This window comes from Panthera pardus, unplaced genomic scaffold, assembly GCF_024362965.1.
Source record: "Panthera pardus isolate Hobbes unplaced genomic scaffold, ASM2436296v1 HiC_scaffold_6, whole genome shotgun sequence".
Lineage (NCBI taxonomy): Eukaryota > Metazoa > Chordata > Mammalia > Carnivora > Felidae > Panthera > Panthera pardus.
Genome location: NW_026526991.1, coordinates 3,493,379 through 3,512,121, shown reverse-complemented (window position 1 = coordinate 3,512,121; position 18,743 = coordinate 3,493,379). Strand labels below are relative to the sequence as shown.

The 18,743-nt window shown below is 45.0% G+C and overlaps 1 protein-coding gene across 2 annotated transcripts in view; it reads right to left on the bottom strand.

The window, feature by feature from the left end:
* The window catches only part of MEI1 (meiotic double-stranded break formation protein 1), a 78,773-nt gene that overhangs the window by 13,648 nt on the left and 46,382 nt on the right, over window positions 1-18,743 (bottom strand). For both annotated transcript variants that reach the window (XM_019447034.2, XM_019447032.2), the window contains 7 exons: window positions 13,003-13,278; window positions 7,331-7,496; window positions 6,108-6,212; window positions 4,240-4,350; window positions 3,757-3,917; window positions 955-1,036; window positions 592-767 (listed from right to left, as the gene is read on the bottom strand). In XM_019447034.2, coding sequence (XP_019302579.2) covers window positions 592-767; window positions 955-1,036; window positions 3,757-3,917; window positions 4,240-4,350; window positions 6,108-6,212; window positions 7,331-7,496; window positions 13,003-13,278 — 1,077 coding nt within the window. The remainder of the gene's footprint in view (window positions 1-591; window positions 768-954; window positions 1,037-3,756; window positions 3,918-4,239; window positions 4,351-6,107; window positions 6,213-7,330; window positions 7,497-13,002; window positions 13,279-18,743) is intronic.

Genomic DNA, 18,743 nt, shown 5'->3' with positions numbered 1-18,743 from the left:
TTACACAAAATTCACTCCTCCTTTTTCTGCAAACAGTTTTCTTTTGTGGAACTATCCCTCTTTCATATTCTGTCTACAAGGGTAATAGAGAGCTGACCGCATGGCCCCAGACTCCGGGAGAGGGCACTGACTCAAGCCACATCAGCCAGAGCATCCCATGGCCCAGCCACAGTGATTGGCACATTACCCAAGCCAGACTAATGAGACTCAGTTCTGAGGACTGCTGGGAAACAGAAAGTCTCTTGCTGCTGGAAGGATATAAGCCAGGTGCTGCTGTTGGTCATTCTACCATCCCATGAGAATAAAGCTAATAGAGAAAAATGCAGAACCAAGACATGGAGACAGAGCTCTGATGACACTATCTGGGCCTCTGGGATCCAACTGTGCCTGAAGCCAGTAATGACCCCTGACCTTCTCAGTTATGAGCCATTTTGTGTTTCATTTCTGTCACTATAACTTTAAAAGTCCCAATCAATCCACCCTCTAATCCTAGAGGAAATACCAGGTCCTTGACAGGCAGCCACTCCTCCCTACTGTTGTTCTGGGAGAAGCAGACTCCACTGCCAGGGTCCCACTTGGCAAGGGCCTTACCTGCACCAAGAGGTTCTGCAGTCCGATAACCAGGGACAACACTTGTGATGTTCCCAGCGGAGCGAGGGCAGTGTCCTCAGGGGCCGGTGGTGGCTGGGCCCCTGAGGGCACCAGGGCCACAAGGGCAGAGGAGAAGCTTTGTTGCAGGGCTGTCCGCAAGAAGCATAAGATGGCAGCTGAAAGCAAGAAACTCCTTCCAGTCAGTTCCCGCCTCTTTCCCTACCTTCCACCTAGCTCTGTCACAGTGGGGAGACAGTGTAGATAATAATGGGGTGACCATCAGCTAGTCTGGGAGGGGTGGTCCAATCTCACAGTCTAAGGGAAAAGCTCATCTTCTCCTACTCGAGGATCCTGGGGCCATACCTGAGAGCAGTGCAGCCTTTTTCTTCGGAAAGCTGAGGACCTTCAATACTTGGTCCAGTTCCACGGACAGTGTCTGGTGAACCTGGCAGGGTAGGGGGTGAAGGGGTGACTCCCACATTCTGGCAGCTTGAGCAGATGATAACCTGTCCCAATATCTCTTCTATGCACCCACACATACCCACTGCATCAAGAGGGACAAAGGAGGCCACACAGTCTTGTGAGCCCACCAGTCCTCGATTCAGGAGTGTAAGGAGGTGAATTAAGCCTGTACACAGAGAACACTTCTTCCCCCAAATCTCCTCCATCGTCAAGGAACTCCTCCAGAAGGGAGCCTGCCCGGCCTCATCTGTGATTCAGTCTCCATCTCAGCCCACCATCCAACTAACTTAGATCTAGAGTCAGCCCAGAATCAAAATCCTGGCTCTGCTACTAGCTAGCCTGTGGCCAAAGGGAAGTCACTGCACCTCTCCCAGCCTGCCTCACTTTCTTCATGTATGAAATGGGAATATGCCACTTGCTTTCACTCCCTCCAGAACTATTGTGAAGAATGGCTGAGGATCAGCATTGGTGAAGGTGCTCTTTAAAATTAAAGCAACGTCCAAACTGACGGGTTAGCTGGAATGGTAGGTTCAAAGCTGAGTCTGGCTCTGCTCTCCTCACCCATCACACATGCTGCTTCGAGGCAGGAATTACTTCTCTATTTGGATGCATCACAGTTTGACACAAAGCAGTTCCTCAAAAATACTTGTTGGCTGGTGGATCAGCAGGTTCTGGGCAGAAGAACCAACTTGTACAAAGGTATTGAAATAACATACCAATGTAAAGTGTAATAGAGGAAACTGTGTGGGAGTTATTTGGGAACTCTGTGCTATCTACTTTTCAGTACACCTAAAACTCTCTTAGAAATAAAGGCTATTAACAATGAATCAATCAATCAGAAACAAACTATCAATGGTATGAAGATGTGAAAAAGCAGAGCTGATCTGCAGAAGAGCCAACAGTTGGTCAAAGGACAGAGAAGGAGGGTGGAATGGCAGTAAGTTAGGCTGCCGAGGGGCCAGGTGAGCAAGGTCTCAGTGGCCATGTGGAGAACAGAAAGGCTGCTGGAGGAGTGTGGGCTCTGGAGGGCAGACAGACTGGCTGCAGGGACAGAAGATATGCCAGGGGCCAGGAGACTGAAGAGGCCACATTAGTGGTAAGGACAAACCATCAGGCCTGAGCTAAGGCAGTGGGAAGGACTTAGAGAGGAGGTGGTTAGTAGGTAATTGGCTGGGTGTGAGCTGAGGACCAGGGCAGAGCCAGGCACACGGTGTAGGCTACCACCCAGGGAAGTGACTGCAGGGGTAAGGGTGGGCCCAAGAAAGGGAGAAAAGGTTCCTGTCCTAACTCAACGCCATGGACAACAACCAGAAGACCAGTTATAGAATAGATCTATCAGAGCTTGCTGCTACCTTAGAGGCCAAACTAAAAATGGCTTCAGGGGCTCCTGGGTGGCTCAGTCAGTTAAGCATCTGACTCCTGATTTCAGCCCAGATCATGATCTCATGGTTCATGAGTTCAAGCCCTGTATGGTGCTCCATGCTGACAGTGCAGAACCTGCTTGGAATTCAGTCTCCCTCTCTCTCTGTCCCTCCCCGTTTGCTTTCTCTCTCTCTCTCTCAAAATAAATAAACATTAAAAAATTAAAAAAATAAATAAAATAAAAATGGCTTCATAAATGAGTGTGTGCCTGGCACTAGACTGGCACAGGGCTAGGCACAGTGAGAAGATACATCAAGGCTAGAAGATGTTTCTACCCATAAGGAGCAGCCAGGCTTAGAGAGGAGACACCAGAATGTGGAGCAGCCCTCAAAGGAGCCCATTCAGGGCACTATGATGACAAGGTCCTATATAGGGGGGGCAGGTAGGGACTGAGAGGAAGGGAGGTGATCTGTTGGTGTGTCCACTGCTCCCCTGTTCCCTGCATTACCTTCTCCAAAAATCACAACAGCTTATACATGTCTGGCATTTCACAGCTTACCATCCAGTACTACAAGGCCACAGGCTGGCTTCTGCCTTCCTGTCCGATCTGACAGTCACTCTCTACATTCTAATCACACAGTCACTCACCAGTCTCCAAACATGTACACTATGTCCTAAATTTGTGCGGCTTCCCGTCTTTGCTCATACTGCTCTCTTTACCTTGAATGCCTTTCCCCGCTATCTTTGCCTGGTACAGTTGTACTTACTTTTCAAGGCTTTGCTTAAAGAGTACAATATAAGTTTCCGAAGTGTGGGGTACATGCTGTATTTACGTCCTATTCCTCTGTGCCTAGAACACAGCCTGGCAGGTAGGTGATCCATGTGTGATAAATTAATGTAAACCAACCTGACAACCCTGGTTTTTTCCCCATTTTGCAGGCAAGGAAACTGAAGCTCAGAGATGTAAATTTTTTTTTTTTAACCTTTTATTTATTTTTGAGACAGAGACAGAGCATGAACGGGGGAGGCGCAGAGAGAGAGGGAGACACAGAATCGGAAGCAGGCTCCAGGCTCTGAGCCATCAGCCCAGAGCCCGACGCGGGGCTCGAACCCACGGACCGCGAGATCGTGACCCGAGCTGAAGTCGGCCGCCCAACCGACTGAGCCACCCAGGCACCCCTGAAGCTCAGAGATTTAAATACCTTGCCAAGGCTACTCAGTTAAATACCTTAGCAAGGTCACTCAGCTAATAAGCCACAGGGCTGAGACCAGAACTCAGGAATTTTGTCACTCCTCTGTGTGCCACCCCATGCCCCAAAGCCACAGGGCTTAGAGACTAACCTGCAGACTGCCATCGTGCTGCTGAGCAGAGAAGGAGGCGGCGAGCAGCCAGGCGGAGCAAAGGAGTGCAGTCCTGGGAGAGTCCACCTCTGTCCAGGTGAGAGCCAGAATCTTCTCCAGAAGTTCTATCAGAGCCGTGCTGCTAAGGAGCACTGCGGCAGCTATAGACAGTTTGGCAGGGCGAGAGCCACATGAGTTACACAGGAGACCCTGCTCAGCACCAGCATCATGGTTAGCACATGATGGGGACCTCATGCACACACGGTGAATGAACAAAAGACTCAGCTTGAGGTTCTAAGGATTTCAACTTCATTCCAGAACCACAGGATATCAGAACCAGAAAGGATCTTATGGCTATCTGGTCCAGACATCTCCCCCTATATATTTCCATAAGAGAAAAAAAAAAAAAAACTAAGGGCAGCAATGGCCACAGACACTGCCCAGCACCCTTCCTCTTCGCTATCTCAGCCTGGGCCCCGGTACCTCTTTTCTGACTGCTTGGTGTGGTCTGATGAAGGCTCCAATACAGGAAGTTGAAGGAGGGCTGCAGGATATCCACATCAGCGGGGCTGCACTTCCCACACAGCTTGCTCACTGCAAGAGAGTCCCCAGGAACCCCATCACCTAAGCACTCCATGGCTTTAATGTGCACCAGCACTCACAATTATCACAGATAATGCCCTTCCTCTGGCTAATTTCAGATGTCAGTCTGTCAGTCTTAGGGACCAAGCACAAACTAAGTGTCCCTGGTAATAACAGCCAATGAAAAGAAACACAGTACCAAACCTGAAGGCATGTTCACACTCTCCATCTGAAAAAAAAATTCAGGCAAGCAGCCCATGGCTGCATGTTAGAACAGACTGCACAAGTTTAGGTGATCAAAAGGCATCCCATAACAGCATTCATGCCAGCAAAGACTCCATGATGAGAGTCTGCAGAGGTCATCTAGGCCAGCTTGCCACCCCTAGCAGGAAGAAGATCCAGCCTCTGAAATCTTCCAGCAATGGGGCATTCACCACTCTCCCGGAGGACTCCACCACCATCAACATGCAATTCCCTGAACCTGCCATATTCTCTCTTTCACCCTCTCTTTCGCCCTCATCTGGCTAACTCCTTAACACCTATTCAGCAATCAAGATTCAGCTCAAAGTTCACTTCCTCCGTGAAGCCCTCTGTAACTTAAACCAAGATGAGATGCCTCTTCATGATCCCCAGCCCTCATCAGAACAGTTACTACACTGTAGAATAGACATCTATAGAACATTATCCCTTTCCTCCTAGGATTCACCACTCTGCTCCCCTGCCCCTATTGCCTCAATATGAAACCTACCTAGGTCTCCATTCGCTGTTTTGGCAGCCACATCACACAGCCACACAGACTTCTAATTGGCTTATGGTCAATCAGACAAGCAACCCCCTTCCTCAACTCTGTCCTCTACCTGCAATGCTCTCAAATTAAAGTACTCAAGGATTATATATAAATGTATATTACATTTCACATGTATGTTTCAGGTTGTTACTCTCCGCCCCCCCCCCCCCCCCACCGAGGCCCTTTGACAGCTGGTTTGATTTTGTCATATGCAGTTTTCCCTCCCAGCTGAGTGTTACCCTTGATCTGACAGATAGGCTGGGGTGACCAGCATCAGACCAGGCCTAGAGGCCCTTTTTAAGTCTATCAGGCCTGGGATCCAGGCAGGGAAAGAACCAACCCCCTCTGTGGCCAGAGTGCCTGACAGTCCATAGTACTGAAGAAATGCCATTTTTTCCCTAGTAATTTCAATCTTTCTGCAAGAAACCTTTCTAAGGATGGTGCTTATGAAGTGGCAACTGCATTAATGAACAATGAAAAGTCCTAATGAAGTTTGGGTATGGGTGGAAGAGGCCTAGAGGACTGTGAACTGAATCATCAGATCCTGAGTCAGTTGTGGAGTGGGGTGGAGAACTGAGCTTGTGCCAGGAAAAGTGAATCTCCACAGAGAGTCTCCACTGGAGGCCTACTGTGTGCCAAGTATTGCATGGCATTCTACATGTAGCAATCCCTTATCTCAACCCTGCATCAGCCAAGTACTACTGTTTTACCTGTGAGGAACCTAAAGCTAGGTGACTGCCTCAGGTGGCATAGCTAGTGGCTGAGAACAAACCCAGGCGTTCCCAACTCCAGGGCTGTGCCTGTCACACAGTGTTGTGGTTTTGTTTTTGTTTCATTTCCTAAACCCTCCCAGAGTGTAACTAAGAAAGATCTAAAAGATCCCCTAGCAGGAAACCCACGGGAACAGAGTGACCCACTAGCTTCTTTCAAAGAGGTGAATGACGGAATGAAGGAGGAGGCCCAGCCCTGGGCCCTCAGGCACCTTGGTGAAGGAGCTTCATGGCCATGCTGTCCAGCTCTTGCTCTGATTTGTTCTTCAGCTGCACCAAAGAAAGGAGGCTCAGTAGCAACGGTAGGTTCCCCGAGTCTGTGAGGAAGAAGGAAGAAGGCTGGTCAGGATACTCAGATCACCCCAAGGTCAGAGAGACATCCCCTACTATAAATGTTTGTTGGGATTCACCCCTACTTCCTGCCTTCTTTGGGCAAAGGGGCAACTGACATACTGAGTGCCAACTCTGTGTTGGGTACCAGAAATTCAATATTTCACTTGGTTCCCCTTGTGAAATAGGGATAGTTATTTCTATTTTGGCCCAGAGAGGCTGAGTAACTTCTCTAAGCTCCCACAGTCAGTTAGTGGCAGGGTCAGAACTTGAACCCAAACCTGAGTTTAGTGCCCACGTTTTTTCAACTATGTTTCCATGAAATCTCATGGCTCTTAAGCATTATCTTCAGTTAGATGTGGCTTATCCTTCCCTGAAGAGGAAGGACTCAGTTCTTCCACATGCCCTTAAATCTACCTCCAAACTTCCATCCTCAGTCAGCACTGGATCTAGTGAACCACAGCTCTCCTCCCACTTCCTCTTACTTGCTTGGAAATTTCATTTAAAAATTCAACTTTTTAAAAATAGGAAAAGACAAACCAATCTCAACTTTTTAGTGTCTTCATAGCATACCAAACATCAAACTTCCTGGACTCCAAGGAGTCCTAATCCAGATTTGGAAACTATCCTTCTGGATTTCACTGGCAGCTTCTAACACATTTCAGATCCACCCCATTCCCAGCCCCTGCTGGCTCCCACTGCCTCCCTGGCCTCCCCTATATTTCCCACTTTCTTCTTCCCAACTGGGGACTACCATTCTTATGACAAACAGCTCTGAGCACATGACAAACTCACAGGGTGAGGACATGCATGCATACATCATAAAAACCCACCTATGCTAAACACACAGCAACATTAAACATAAACACTCTCACACCATACACACACACACACACACACACACACACACACAACAAATATGTTGAGCGCTCACTCTCTGATGAGAGGAAGGAGATAAAGTTTAGCTTGATTCCACACTGGCCTGACTTCTCTTTTTCAGAGAAAATTATGATTCTGTCTCCTGGAGCAGACCTCATCAGGGCAGAGATGCCCACCCCTAACCGAGCTTTAGGTCAAAAAATGCCCCCCACAGCTGCAGACTGACCTCCTGAGGGAGAGGCCCCATGTTCCACCAGTAGATGCTGTAGGATCAGCAGGAAGTGGCCTCGGATGAGACCACCCACTTGGACATCCTCATTCCTCCTCAAAAAGGTCCTTAGGACAATCAGTACTTTGCGGGCTGTGTCCACTGGGCTGGAATAGATGAGATCCTAGGCAGGAGAGAAGGAATCCAGAGCTCAGAGGACATCACAGTTGGGGACAGGCAGACAGTTGAGAAGACAGGGGCTGAGGAAGGACCCAGGATGGTAGTGTCGCAAAACCTAGGGAAGGAAGCATTTACTTACTTGGCACCTATTATGTACCAATCTGTTGAATAGGTCCATCCTAAATAGGAAGAAACAGAGACTCGGAGAAATTACTGGATGTGCCAAAGGTCACATAAGCCAGTAAATGGCATAGCTAAGATTTAATCTCCTACCTCCAAGCCCAAAGCTCTTTCTACTTTCCAGGAACCCTGTCTCTGACACATGTAAGTTTTAGGGTCAAGAAGAGGTTACTTCAGTACAGAGGATGTGAAGGGAGGAAAAGAGAGTAGGGGATGGAGATGTCACAGGGCAGGGAAAGGATGGGTTAGGACAGATTCGGGGTAGAGGAAGGGAAGCGAGGACCAGGTCAGGCCCCTTCTCTGCCATGGCATCTGGCTATATTTCTGTCACAAGCTATAAAGGCCTTGGGTTCAGAAGGTGGGAAAGGACGTTGCTTTTTATTTGTTTTCAGAGTTATTTTAATGAGTATATGATAAAGACAAAGCCAGTCAGAAGCCACACCAGAGACTACTCTACTGATAGCTCCTGGCACCTACCAGCTCAAACAAGCCAATTCCTTTGGACAGGCTAACATGCTGGGTGCTATGAATCCAGGGTCACACACAGACTCCCTTTCTCGGGAGGACAGCTTGACACACAGAGAGACATGGCTACAGGGCACCCAGCCAGACAACTCCAGATGTGCTGATCACTGGGTGGCACATGGGCATCTAGGCTTGGCTCTTCACAAACTTCCACAGCTGCCAGAGAAACAACTATAAATCAACAATTGCTCAAATGGGGATTGATAATGTCAGGTGCTGTGATGTGTTAAAACTGTAGCTGTATGTTTATTTATATATTATCTGTATCTTCATAATAACTCTTCCAAGTAGGTGTTAACCTAATTTTTCAAATGAGGTAACAGGCATATTACATAGTTTGCCTATTAAGACAGCAGTGGCTCTATAAAGTCTACTATACTCTGAGTTAATGAAGAACAGGGATGAGGTTGGCTTCATCTTTGTCACCTTGTAGGGACTCAGAAAACATCTCTGGAAGGAGAGGATCACAGCATAGGAGGGCAAGAAGGAATCTCAATTCATTTATATCAACCCATTTTTACAGGGCATGAGGCTAAAGCCCAGAGTGGGTGTGATTTGCCCAGGGTCACAGGGCCCAAGGCCAAACCTGATCCTGGTCCTGGTCCTGGTCCTCCCCCAGCACATGGCTGCCTAATAGACAGTTGGTCCCTCAGAACCCTGAGTTAAAATGTTAAAGTCCAAAAGGAAGAGGGCTACTCGGCCCCCAGTGGCTGTGGAGAATGCCAGGGGAAGGGGTGCGCCCCACTGTGGGGGTCAGTGGGAAGGCTCTGGGTGGAACAGGGCCCACTCTGCAGTCTCTCCTCCCAGAGATGTCCAGATTTTTCTGGAGCTGGATCAACCAGGGTGATGTGGCCAAGGAGGGAACAAACAGAGCTTCTGTGATATCACTGTTTTTCACATTTAAACAACCTACATGAAAGACCACCCATTGATAAGAGTGGCAATTAGCAGCTTTGTTTTCAGCTGCTAATTACCCATATCAAAACCAGAAATTGGTACCAACAACATATTTTTAGACTCTTTTTCCCTCCTGTGGCTAGAAGCTGGGAAGAAATGGTAAGAATTGTATATATAAACAGATAGCAAAGTTGTTCCTTGCTATTCTTTTTCACCACTGATGTTTCTAGGATCCAATTTAGTGAAAAACTCATTAACTTTAGGTTCCATAGTCATGACCCTTACTAGTTATATGACCTTGAGCAATTCAATAAGCTGCTCTAGATTAACATTCTCTCTCTGATTCAGAGTAAGTCAATGATCAGGGAATCATAGGCTACTGTGTACAGGATAGCAAGAGTGCCTTTACATATTCTTTCCACATATTATTCCTATATATCCACATGTTATCTCCATTAAAAAATTTTTTTATTATGTTTATATATTTATTTTTTGAGAGAGAGAGAGAGCGCGCGCGCAAGTTGGGGAGGGGCAGAGAGAGAGGGAGAGAAATCCCAAACAGGCTCCATGCTGTCAGCACAGAGCCCAATGCGGGGCTCAAACTCAAGAACTGTGAGATCATCCCCTGAGCTGAAACCAAGCCGGACATTTAACCAACTGAGCTCCCCAGGTGCCCCCACATGTTATCTCCATTTTACATATGAGGAAACTGAAGCTCAGAAAAGCTTTCACCTTCCTGGATCTGTATGTATCATCCAGCCCTAAGGATAGATCTTTCCTGTTGAGCTCTAGGCCTGGTGAAGCACAAGGCTCCTCTCTGCCCAGGAAGGAGGGGTGGTGAGGGTGGTTCACATTCAAGGACAAGAACTAGGCACAACAACAAAGGATGGGGCACCTGCTCCAGCTTGTCTGAGACAGCGTCTCTCTAAGGATTTGGTCTCTTGAGATTCGTTTTCTTTTAAGCTTGCTTCCTTTAAGTACTTATGTTTCTTGAAGCTAGTGGGCTAGGATAGTCTTCAACTAGGGAGAGTCTTCACCCTAGAAAGACTCACACTGAGAAAAAACTTGGGTGAGGAAGATAATGAGCTCCATTTTAGACAGAAATGTCAAATAGATGCTTAACTTTATGGGTCTGGAGCTCAGGAGAGAGTCACAGATGGAGGCAGAGATTTGAGTCATCAGCATATAGGAGGCCATGTGAATTATTGACACAGCCCAGGAAGATGACACTGAGTAAAAAGGAAGCTGAGGACAAAGCCATGAGGAACATCAATTTTCAAAGACTAGCCAGAGAGAAAGCAACAAAAGAGACTGGGAGAAGCACCAAGAGAGGTAGGAGAAAAATTAAGAGAGCTAGTATTTCCAAAACCAAGCGTGTGTCGATAAAAAGGAAGTGGACAACCATCAAATAATAACAGGTCATGTAAGAGGAGAACCAAAAAGTCCACTGTAATTAGCCACAAGAATATTGTTGACGATCCTGGTAAGAGTGGTTTCAAGTAGCAATGGGGGCAGAAGTCAGAAGACGGAGGAATAAGGGAGAGTGACAATTTTGCAAGCAGAAAACTACTTCTAGGAGTTGGCCATAAAAGGAAAAACAAGAATATGGAAAGGGTTGGGAGGGCAGGGACCAGTGAGAACAACCAGGAGTAAGTCTAGAGGGGCTTAGAATCCCCTACCACTCCCACAGCCCATTGTCCTGACCTGAGATTTTTTCTAGCCTTGCCATTCTTTGATTCTCTCCTTCCAATGATGCTTTGGAAGTCCCTGTAAGGTGAGAGAATGAAACAAGCATCTGTGGTTTCCTCAAGGGCAAGGACCAACTGTATCGGAATTATCTTTGTATCCCCAGTGCCTTCACCAGCACATGACTGCCTAATAAGTACCAATGTATGTATGATAAAAATGTATGATAAAAGAAATGTGTTTAAATGTATGATAAAAGAAAAAGTGAACAACTAAACTCAAGACCTCTGAAATTCTGCTCCTCCCTATCCTTCTCCAGCCTCAACTCCTGTGACATACCGTCCATACCGAAACCACACCAGACCACTCACCACTGGCCCTGAATTACAGTAAGCACGTCCGTGCTGCTGGGCTGGCCTGGCAGGATCGTCCCTCAGCACTCTCTCTTGTCAAATCCTTTGCAGGTCAGCATTTATGACACTTTTCTGCCCTCCCTACAACCCAAGCACTCTGCCTGACCTTTACTGCCATAGCGTTAGAACAGGTATTAGTGGTCTGTTGTGTCTGATTCTCTCCCTGGCCTGTGCAGCAGGCACTAGGTCCAGTTCTTCCCTGTATCCCCACTGCTTAGATAAACAGCTCCCCCTTTAGTTGGAACACTGGATCAGGGTTGTTTTCTCTTTTGTTCTGAGAGTTTGCTCAGTTTACTCGAAGAACATCAGATAGGGAGTCAAAATCCAGGTTTCAATCTCAACTTTTGTGAACTATGGCAAATCTCTCTAAATCTTTTTTTCATTTATTTAAAAAGAAAAAAATAAGATACCATAAATATCTTTCTCAGAAGAGTTGCTTTTTTGAGAGAGAGAGAGAGAGAGAGAGACTGACTTAGATCTGTCCAGACCCTTAATTCAATGGGTCAGCAAATATTTATAAATACCTAGTCTATGTGAGAAACCGACCCTGAATGCTTCATCTCACAAAGAAAACCCAGTATCTTAGCTCTGTCCATTACTACTTTCCCTAGAACGCCTCTTGCTTTCCTCCCCTATGAACTGATGCTTTATTTTTAACCCATTCTTTCTCCTTTCTTCTTCCTCCAAGGAAAAATTTCAGCCAAAGCATGAATGCAGCCCCTATCAAGCCAACACATGTGATCTCACAAGATGACAGATCTGAGGGATGGAAGGTGAAGGTGTAACTCCGAGTGGGGAGTGTGTGCATGCGTGCGTGTGTGAATACGGACAGATGTACGTATCTAAGTGAGGTGTACAACATGAAGGTGCTATTTCCGCCACAGTCACCTCAATAAAGTCAATCCAATAAAAAACATTCCAATGAATCATGTTTGTTGATGATTACAAACATCAAAGGAATCCCCACTCTTCCTAGTGGGCTGTGTCAGTCTTCCTGGACTAGGAAAAGGTAAGTAGGTGAGCTGAAATTGAAGGCAGTGGTTTTAAACGAAGTGTCTCCTATGCTGCCGTGCTATAGTCAGTTTTGGGCCTGCCACTAGAAATCACTCACTAAGTACAAAGTGGTGCAAATGATTTTCTTTTTGAAATAAATAATAAATTACAGCAGTTACCTCTATAATAATGTCACTCCCATTAATTTATTTTCCAATGTGCTTTCTTGAGCGAAAGAAGAAAAGAGGGAGCTAAAGCTAGTGTATTAGAAACTGCAGAAGACAGACAGCCGACTTATGTGATATACCTGATAGGAATTATAGGGATGTCTTAATTCATGAAAAAGCACTAGAGTTTCTCACAATTCTGGGTTTGCCTGAGGGAGTGTGTTGCACACGTAACATTATCCTGTGAATTATGGCAAAAAAGAGGCCATGTCCCTCTATAATCAAACATCTCCATCTACATGCCTCAAGGGTCTCCTTTGACATTAAGTCCTTGTTAGCACAATCTGCTTGAGAGAAGACAGAGAGGTGAGAGGGAATAGTGACTGAAGTCAGCATTTCATAGATCTGTCCCCTGAAGAGTAAAGAGGGACATGTCTCTCAATGAGCAAACCTTGATCAGACTTAGAAGGGGTACGGATTTAAAGAAATCAGGCACCTGCCAGCAAAAGAATCTCCCACTCCCATGGAAACACCCATAAATCCAGAGACAGGCAGAAGCATGCAGCTGCCTCCTGACTTCAGTAAACCAACTGCCAGAAAGAAAGGGCCCACCATCTCTGAAAGCAGAAATGAGCAAATGGTCACGTACTAGCAAAATGAGCAGGATGCTGGGGCTACTTCTGAGCATGTAGAACAGGGCTGCTAAGCTGGCAGGAAGTGGGGACTGCCCAGCAGAGGAGACATCATCCAGCTCCTCATAGCTGCTCTCTTCCCAGGAGAACCAAAGTTCCAGGACACGGTGCCCAAATCTACTCATCAGCTCTGGATACAACAGGAAAAACCTGAGCAGGAGGGGATGGTGGATATAAACCAGGTGCAGGTCCGGGATGCCCTCTAAAAATTTTCTGATGGCACTGACCACAGCCTGGAGACAAAGAAAGAAAGAATGAAAGAAAGGGACTAAATAAATCTTGCAGAGGACTCAATACAGCCCAACAAACACAGCCAAGACATCACTGGGAAAAATGTACTTGGCATCTCAGTACTCCAGTACATCTTCACTGGCTCATCCCAGGGCTCTCCGGCGAGAAGGAAGCCCACAGTGCTTACTTTGTAACAGTGGTTCTCAACTGAGAGTGATTTTGTTTTCCAGGACAGTTTTGGAAATGTCTACAGACATTTTTTTTATTTTCTTGACTTAGGGAGTGCTACTGGCATCTAGTGGGAGAGAGCAAGTATGCCGCTAAATATCCTACAATGTACAGGACAACCTCCCACAGAAAAGAATTACGGTATGCAAAGTGTTAACAGTACTGTGGCTGAGAAACCCAGCTCTAAAATGATACCATGGTGTGCTGTAATTATCAGCAGACGTGTCTACCTCCCACACGAAACTTGAGCTGCTTGGGGAAACAGACTGATGCAGATTAATCTGTGCACCTGTCTGTCATAGGACCTGGCACCGAGGGGCCAAGGGGCATGTGTGTTGAATCATTTATTAACCCTCAAAAACCTCTCTTCCCATTGCACACATAACGAAATTCAATCCTTAATATGTTATTCTAAGAGTTTTATAGATTATAGTGTGGGCTGTTTCATTTAGCTCTTTGATCTATTTTGAATTAATGTTTGTGTATACTACGAGATAAGGGTCCAACTTCACTCTTCTGCATGTGGATATGCAGTTGTCCTAGTACTATTTGTTAAAAAGACTGTTCTTTCTCCCTTTGAGTTGTCTTGGCATCCTTATCAAAAATATATGGGTTTATTTTTGGACTGTCAATTCTATTTCATTGATTACATGCCTATCCTTATGTCAGAAACACAGTCTTGATTACTCTAGTTTTCTATTTTTTCTTTTTTCAAAGCAGGTTCAGTACAGGGCTTGAACTCACAACCCGGGGATCAAGACTTGAGCTGAGATCAAGAGTCGGATGCTTAACTGACTGAGCCACACAGGCGCCCCTCTAGCTTTTTCTTTAAAGGAATATAAAACCATTTATTGACCACCGTTTACCAGTATTTACAATAAAGTAAACAATATGCAATTGGATAACATTCTCATTACTACAAAGTTATTGCTTTTCCTGGCTTCTGCTGATCCAGTAACCCAAATATTGAGAAGACTGAGCCTACATGTAGGGAATGAGTTAGGAGAAAGAAAAAACATGCAGGTCAAGAATTTAGATCACAGAAGTTTGTTCACCCATTTATTTCAGCAGGTCCTAAATTGCCAACATCTCTAACCACCTGATTATGATCAAGTTTCCATGAACAAAGTCTTAGACATTCCATGAATCATGACCTTTTTTGTCAATACAGCACAGGATTTCAACTTCTTGAAAAGTAATGGCTCACTAGGAGGCATTTTTTTTTAATTTTGCAAAATGTTTATTTATTTTTGAGAGAGAGAGAGAGAGAGAGAGAGACAGAGCATGAGTGGGAGAGGGTTAGAGAGAGAGGGAGACACAGAATCTGAAGCAGGCTCCAGACTCCACACTGTCAGCACAGAGTCCAACATGAGGCTCGAACCCACAAACCGCGAGATCATGACCTGGGCTGAAGTCAGATGTTTAACCAACTGAGCCATCCAGGTGCCCCTAGAAGGAGCCTTTAAATGTCCATTTAACCAAGTTTTGCTTAACTAATTAAAACACACCAGGACTTGTCTAGTTTTCTCATTTGGGTGGGGAGGTTGTTGGTAGTGATAAAATTTTCCTTTTCTTTCCTTCCTTTACTTTGCAAATAAACTTGCATTTATATAACTATAGATATGGCTACTTTTTTATTTTGCTTTATTTATTTAAGTAATCTCTACATCCCATGTGGGGTTCAAACTCACAACCCTGATATCACGTGTTCTTCCACTGAGCCAGCCAGGCACCCCAGATATGGCTGCTTTTAAACTGTCCAATTTAAATTGTTTACATTATATTTAAACGGTCCAATTAATTACAAAATTTGAAAGGTTAAGGTTTTAGGGAAATTTTCAATTTTTTAAAAAATATATTTATTTTTGAAAGGGAAAGAGAGACAGAGTACAAGCAGGGGAGGGGCAGAGAGAGAGAGGGAGACACAGAATCTGAAGCAGGCTCCAGGCTCCAAGCTGTCAGCACAATTGGGGCTTGAACTCAAGAACCATGAAATCATGACCTGAGCCAAAGTCTGACTCCCAACCTACTGAGCCACCCAGGCACTCCAGGAAAAATTTCAACTTAACTTTAAGTGACTTATTTCTTTCACTGAAAATGATGACATCTCAGAAACATAGTTATGAAATGCTATTTTTGTTTTGGTAAATGTTTTGGGTTTTTTTTGTTTTTTTTTTTTTTTAATTTTTTTTTCAACGTTTTTTATTTATTTTTGGGACAGAGAGAGACAGAGCATGAACGGGGGAGGGGCAGAGAGAGAGGGAGACACAGAATCGGAAACAGGCTCCAGGCTCCGAGCCATCAGCCCAGAGCCTGACGCGGGGCTCGAACTCACGGACCATGAGATCGTGACCTGGCTGAAGTCGGACGCTTAACCGACTGCGCCACCCAGGCGCCCCATGTTTTGGTAAATGTTAAAAAAAAAAAAGAATGAATGAAAGAAAGAGAAAAAAACCATTTACGTATGTGTTTTTATGTATACACACAAAAAACCCCAACCAAAAAAAACAAAAAAAAACCAACCTCTGAATTGTCCCTAGTCATATGAGAGTTAAACACAAATTCTAATTGAGTAACCACCATGAAGATTTCCCCCAACATTTAGAAAAAGTATTATTTCTTCAAAAATTTTTAAAGTTTATTTGTTTTTGAGAGAGAGAGAGAGAATGTGAGTGAGGAAGGGGCAGAGAGAGAGGGAGACACAGAATCCGAAGCAGGCTCCAGGTTCTGAGCTGTCAGCACAGAGCCCAACGTGGGACTTGAACCCATAAGCCATGATATCATGACCTGAGATGAAGCTGGGCGCTTAACCGACTGAGCCACCAGAAACCCCTAGAAAAAGTATTCTTGAATGCAGGGGAATAATATACCATGGTCTCAAATATACTTTTCTGCTAAAGGAAGTAACCACAGAAAGCTTTTATTTGTTCAAAGTAACCAGTACTATACATGCAAAGAACCCCAACAACTCCCCCAATACTACTTCAACACAAACACACCAAACTGGATTTTCATTAGAATGTTATTTCTTCACACTAATAAATCCAAGAACCAAGGCCTAGATTCTATATACATACATACAAAAAGCAACATAAACAATTACTGAGCTTCAGCTTCTGGACAAGAATTCTGGGTTACTCTCTCTTCATAAAAAGCAATCACAATTTGAGAACACTTCACATTTGCCTGTTTTGCCAGCACCAAGTCTGCCTATCTTTCCATTCCCCAAGAAACATGAATTCTCCACTGCTGTCTGTGGCACCAATTCTTCGTTCAGGATCAAGACCTCCTGGCAAAGCCTCTTGGTCTATTCGCAGCATCTCTCTCTTCTTCTCCGAGTTGCTACCATCACATCCACTGTCAGATACAGATTTTCTTTTTGTACCATCTTTTTCTTTACCAGCCTTTTGAGAACCAAGAACTGCTTCAATTAACTCTGGAGAGTCTAAATTTTCTTCAGGTTCCCAAGTATCGTCAACATCTGTGAACCCCTTCCACCTCAGGAAACGCTCCACCTTCCCATTCACTACATGTTGCTCCTGTACTCTTTCCACAATAAATTCTTCAGGCTCTGCCTCTTCTCCTTTTTTACTCTTTCCATTCTGTTTCTTTACCTTTTTTTTTTTTCAATGTAGGCCATTTTCTATTGCAGACTTGAAGAGTTGTTATTCATCGCCTCCAAGCTGCACCCAGTCCCGGGTCTACAGCGTCTCCTTTGATTGCTCTAGTTTTGTCGGAAGTTTGAAATCCAGAAGTGTGAACCCTCCACCTTTAGTCTTTTTCAAGATTTTTTTGGTTATTTTGGGTCCCTTGAATTTCCATATGAATTTTAGGGTCAGCTTGTCCATTTCACCAAGAAGGAAGGGAGGGAGAGAGGGAAGCAGAGGCAACTGGGATTTTGATTGGGATTGTATTGAAACTACAGATCAACTTGGGGAGTACTGTCATTTGAACACTATTAAGTCTTCTTATTTCCCCAGTTTTATTGAGATATAGCTGCCACATAACATTGTGTACGTTTACGGTATACGACATAATGATTAGATACGTGTATATATTGTGAAATGATCACCATAATAAGTTTGGCTAACTTCCGTCACCTCACATAGTTATAAAATCTTTTTCACTGGGATTAGAATTTTTAAGCTCTACTCTTCTTTTTTTTTTTTTTGTTTTAAGTTTATTTATTTTTGAGACAGAGAGAGACAGAGCATGAGCGGGGGAGGGGCAGAGAGAGAGGGAGACACAGAATTGGAAGCAGGCTCCAGGCTCTGAGCCATCAGCCCAGAGCCCGACACGGGGCTCAAACTCACGGACCGCGAGATCGTGACCTGAGCCGAAGTCGGACGCTCAACCAACTGAGCCACCCAGGCGCCCCTAAGCTCTACTCTTCTAGCAACTTCCAAATATACAAAACAGAACTGTCAGCTGTAGTCAGTATGTTGTACATTACATCCCAGAAGTTTTTTATCTTCTATTTGTTAAGTCTTCTGATTCATGAACATGGGATGTCTTTTTTTTTTTTTTTAATGTTTATTTATTTATTTTGAGAGAGAGAGATAGAGAACTACTGGGACAGGGGCAGAGAAAGAGGGAGACAGAATCCCAAGTCGACTCCGTGTTGTGAGCACAGAGCCCAGAGTGGGGCTCGAACTCACAAACCATGAGATCAGAACCTGAGCTGAAATCAAGAGTCAGACGCTCAACCAACTGAGCCACCCAGGTGCCCCACGGGATATCTTTCTAATTACTTAGGTCTTCTTTAATTTCTTTCAATGAGGCTTTATAACGTTCAGTGATCAGAAGTGTACTTCTTTTGCTAAATGTATTCCAATGTATTTTATTTATTGATGCTATTGTAAATGGAATTGTTTTCTTAATTTCGTTTTTTAGCATGTCATTAAAGACTTGAGTCTACCTTTCCAGCTTCTCTCCACTCTCTCTTAAATGACTTAGTGAAGGCATGCTAAACTAGACTTTCTTCCTTGAAGGGACAGCCGGGGAAACTTCCCATTTCTGTATCTTAATTCTCTCAATAAAGCCTCTCCTGATGCCATAATCCAATACAATCTCTTTCTCTGTGTGTTTTTATAGCTCTTGACCAGTCCTCCAGCTCCAGGAGAGCACTTGTTGCTGTTAGTGCCTACCTGGAGAGGATCTTTTTGTCTCTCCTGACAAACTGGTGCTCCCTGAGGGAGGGATATGTTTGATTCACTCCAATCCTGACAGGAGCCCCCAT